General features: G+C 26.8%; 1 protein-coding gene across 1 annotated transcript in view; it reads left to right on the forward strand.

Moving 5' to 3' along the window:
- The window catches only part of LOC117183095 (cell division control protein 6 homolog), an 8,039-nt gene extending 5,417 nt beyond the window's left edge, over window positions 1-2,622 (forward strand). The window contains exons 3-4 of the mRNA XM_033376258.1: window positions 1,664-1,869; window positions 1,982-2,622. Coding sequence (XP_033232149.1) covers window positions 1,664-1,869; window positions 1,982-2,218 — 443 coding nt within the window. The 3' untranslated portion in view covers window positions 2,219-2,622. The remainder of the gene's footprint in view (window positions 1-1,663; window positions 1,870-1,981) is intronic.
- Window positions 2,623-3,581: the final 959 nt, after the last annotated feature.

A 3,581-nucleotide genomic window follows, 5' to 3' on the forward strand; every position in this document is an offset into this window, starting at 1 on the left:
TCCATTAAAATAAGTAGAAATTTCTTAAATATAAATTGAATTAAACTTATTCATTCAATTTCTCTTTTGAAACCCCACTCAAATCCCTAGAAATCTTGGGAAATACCTTAAAACCTTTTGAAATTTTTGGACTCGCTAGGAACTCTTTTAAGTTTAATTTATTTCCTTTAAAATCGTGCCTAAAATCATTGAAAATCCTACAAATGTCTTCGATATTCTTTGACAGGGTGGCCACTGGATCGAGAAATGACCCGAAATTTTGTCAGGCCGGGAAATGACTGCATTTATATTTTGACCTGGCATTTGCAAATTTTCAAGGGAAAAAATCTGTTCACATTTGATTTCAACCTTTTTTAAAATAATTAATTAAATTATTATCTTGTTTAGTTATGATATTCAGTTTAGAATGAGTTATTCGAAAATCTTTCACTTTAAACATTTTCCATTTAATATTTTTAATTTTTAAGCGTAAATTTTGATTTAAATAATTTATAAATGCAGTTTTAAAGACTTGAACCATTAAAAATTGCAAGCTTTTTAAATTCAAGATATTGGAAAAAAACGGGTTTTTGTGTATTTGCTGTGAATATAAATTAATTAATGTTTTTTTTTTTAATTGAACTGTGCTTTACAATTTTAAAAGTGGATAATAATTGATTTTACAAGACAATTTTAAATCAGTTCACAATTTTATTATATTTTTTTAGTTTAAAATATTCTATTTTTAAACCATTCAACTTCAGTTTTCTTAATTAAGAAAAAGAGAAATTAATACATTTTTCAAAATATCCGAATGTTAATTTAAAATCAGTAATTAGAAATAAAAAATAAAAAATTAAACAAAACAAACAAAGAACTTGGAGCGTTACAATATTAATTGTTTTATTAACAAAAAATTTAATTTGTAAGTCAAATTATTGAATTTTTATGTATAAATAAAAATTGCATACCTATTATCCTTACCAAAATTTCGGTGCATATTGTCCACGGCCTAATTTAAAAACCAAATGTAGATTTTGGCAGATTTCGAACAGAAAATTTAGCACCTTTTTTAGGATTTTGAAAAGCTTTAGAAGAATAAAAGAAATTTCCTAGGAATATTGAAATTAAATTTTTCGCTGGCAAAATTAATTTTAATAGAATATTTAAAAAGGGTTGGAAAAATTTACAAAATTGTCAAAAATGAATGTTGATAGATTTTAAGGAAATTTTTTTAATTTGGCAGGTTTAAAAGAAAATGTTAGGAAAAATTCAACTATTCAAAATAAAAATAATTTACCTTTTATTTTAAGAAGTGTGTAGGTCATAGGAAAAATGTTATCGTTCAATTATTAATGTTTATTGCTTAAAATGATATAATTTTCTATTTCTGACATTTACTGATTGATTCTTCGATTCAGAGCATTGAAAATGATAACGTGGATTTATATTTTTGGAACTGCAGTTTAACTGTATTTAATTAAAAAAAAAAAAACTCAAAATTTCTTTATTTTTGGACTCACTTTACTGAATTTCCTATCATATTTTTTCGTGAGGGTGTAATGACCATAACAGTGAGTTATAAAGTTTACAAAGTTTAGAAAAACTCTAAAAGTGGAAAAGTTTACCAAAAAATGTCTATGGGTATATGATTCTTGACTAAAGAGAATGATCCTTTTTGCAGAAGCAAATACTGCTGGAGAGCTAAAATCAAATCCAATTGACAAAGCAGCTGATATGAAAGATGTGCTTGCGGTTTTGAATCTAGTATATGGTGGCACTCAGACGATGACTGAAGAGTACAGTTTGCCACTTCAACAGAAGTTGGTACTTTGTTCTTTAATGCTTATTCTGAACAAGGGCAAGAATAAGGACGTTACTGTGTCAAAGGTAAATACAAGTTGTACTATATTTTGATAGAATTTATTTGATTCCAAAATAATAATCTGAATAATGCTCATAAGTAGGCATTTGTGTAAAAGAAATTTGATTTTTCTTTCAGTTGCACCAGATCTACAATAAAGTTTGCGAGAAACGGCGAATAAATGCTGTCGACCAGTCGGAATTTGTCGGTTTATGTTCGTTGATAGAAACTCGTGGAATTTTGAAAGTCGTCACGAAGAAGCAGATTCGCTCCTCAAAAGTGGCTTTAGAATGGGACCAAAAAGACGTGGAAGTAGAGTTGAAGGACAAAGCGTTGATGTCTGATATTATAAATGACGTTTCGTGTTTATGCTAGAGAATTTTAACTAGTTTGAAAGAGGCTGTTAACGATTAGGAATAACGAATTTTTGTTTTATTGTAAATGAATTGCTTTACGAAAGTTTGACTGTTGAGGCCCGCAATTATTTGCTTTTTTTTCAAATGTTGAATCGAATGATTTCATTTTTTTATATTTGTAAGAAACACATTGCGCTTTTTCTGACGATTGTTGGTTACTTGATTCATGAAAAATTCTTCTTTACTTTGAGAAAAACAGTCTTTTAGTGTTTATAGATTGATATGTAAAAAGATAGTGCAATGGAAATATTGCATGGTATTTATTGTGTGAATGGTTATTTTAATTAGTCGTTTAATTGACGATTTTTATGGATTGCACATTTTTAGAATAATAAATAATGCAAGATATATGTTTGAAATATTTATATTGTGTTTTTGAGAGTTTTTTCAAATCCTTCCCTCGTTTTCTGGTGCAAGTTTTAGCAAATTTAGACCATTTATTATACGTAATATTCTTAACGAATAAATCTTATAGGAAATTATTGTATCGGAATAATTAGATTTTTATTGTGACTTTTTTTCTGCCACTGTAAAAATAAATCCGCAAAAAAATTCAACATTTTTTAAATTTATCGAGTTGTGCCAAGATACTTGAAAAACGCGAAGGATTTCGAAATATTTCAAATAATTTGGAATATTCTGGGGTACGTATTTTAACGGCGTCCATGGAAGTTTCAAGTTATTCAACAAATTTCAAGGAATATTATCAGATTTAATTTAACTTCACGGGATTTAAAAAAGTTTTACAATATTTTAAGGTATTTTCAAAGATTTTAAAGAAATTTAACAATGTTAGGACATTTGAAAATATTCCAAAGAATTTCAGGAGATTTCCAAACATTTTTAAGGAATTTTCGAGGATTTCAGTAATTTTAAAGGCATTCTAAGGGATTTCATAGAAATTCAAATATTTCAAGGAATGTAATCAGATTGTATGTAATTTGACAGGGATTTTATAATATTTTAATGAAATTCTAGGGAATTTATTCGCAAGAATTTAGGGATTTTAGTGCATTTCAAGATATTTTCTTAAAATCTTTGCAAAGATTCAAAAGATTTAAAAATATTAATCAATTTCAGTACATTAAAAAATTTTCAAAACATTTTTAGGGATTTCCGAGGATTTCAGTAATTTTTAAGGATCTCATAAATGGGTTTCAAGGTATTTCATAGAAATTCAAATATTCCAAGGAATATCATCCGATTGTATGTAATTTTACAGGGCTTTTATAATATTTTAATAAAATTTCGTAGAATTTATTCAGGAATTTCCGAAAGTTTCAAGATATTTCCTTAAAAGATTCAAAGGAATTTTAGAAGAT

The sequence above is a fragment of the Belonocnema kinseyi genome, chromosome 2 (assembly GCF_010883055.1).
Source record: "Belonocnema kinseyi isolate 2016_QV_RU_SX_M_011 chromosome 2, B_treatae_v1, whole genome shotgun sequence".
NCBI lineage: Eukaryota > Metazoa > Arthropoda > Insecta > Hymenoptera > Cynipidae > Belonocnema > Belonocnema kinseyi.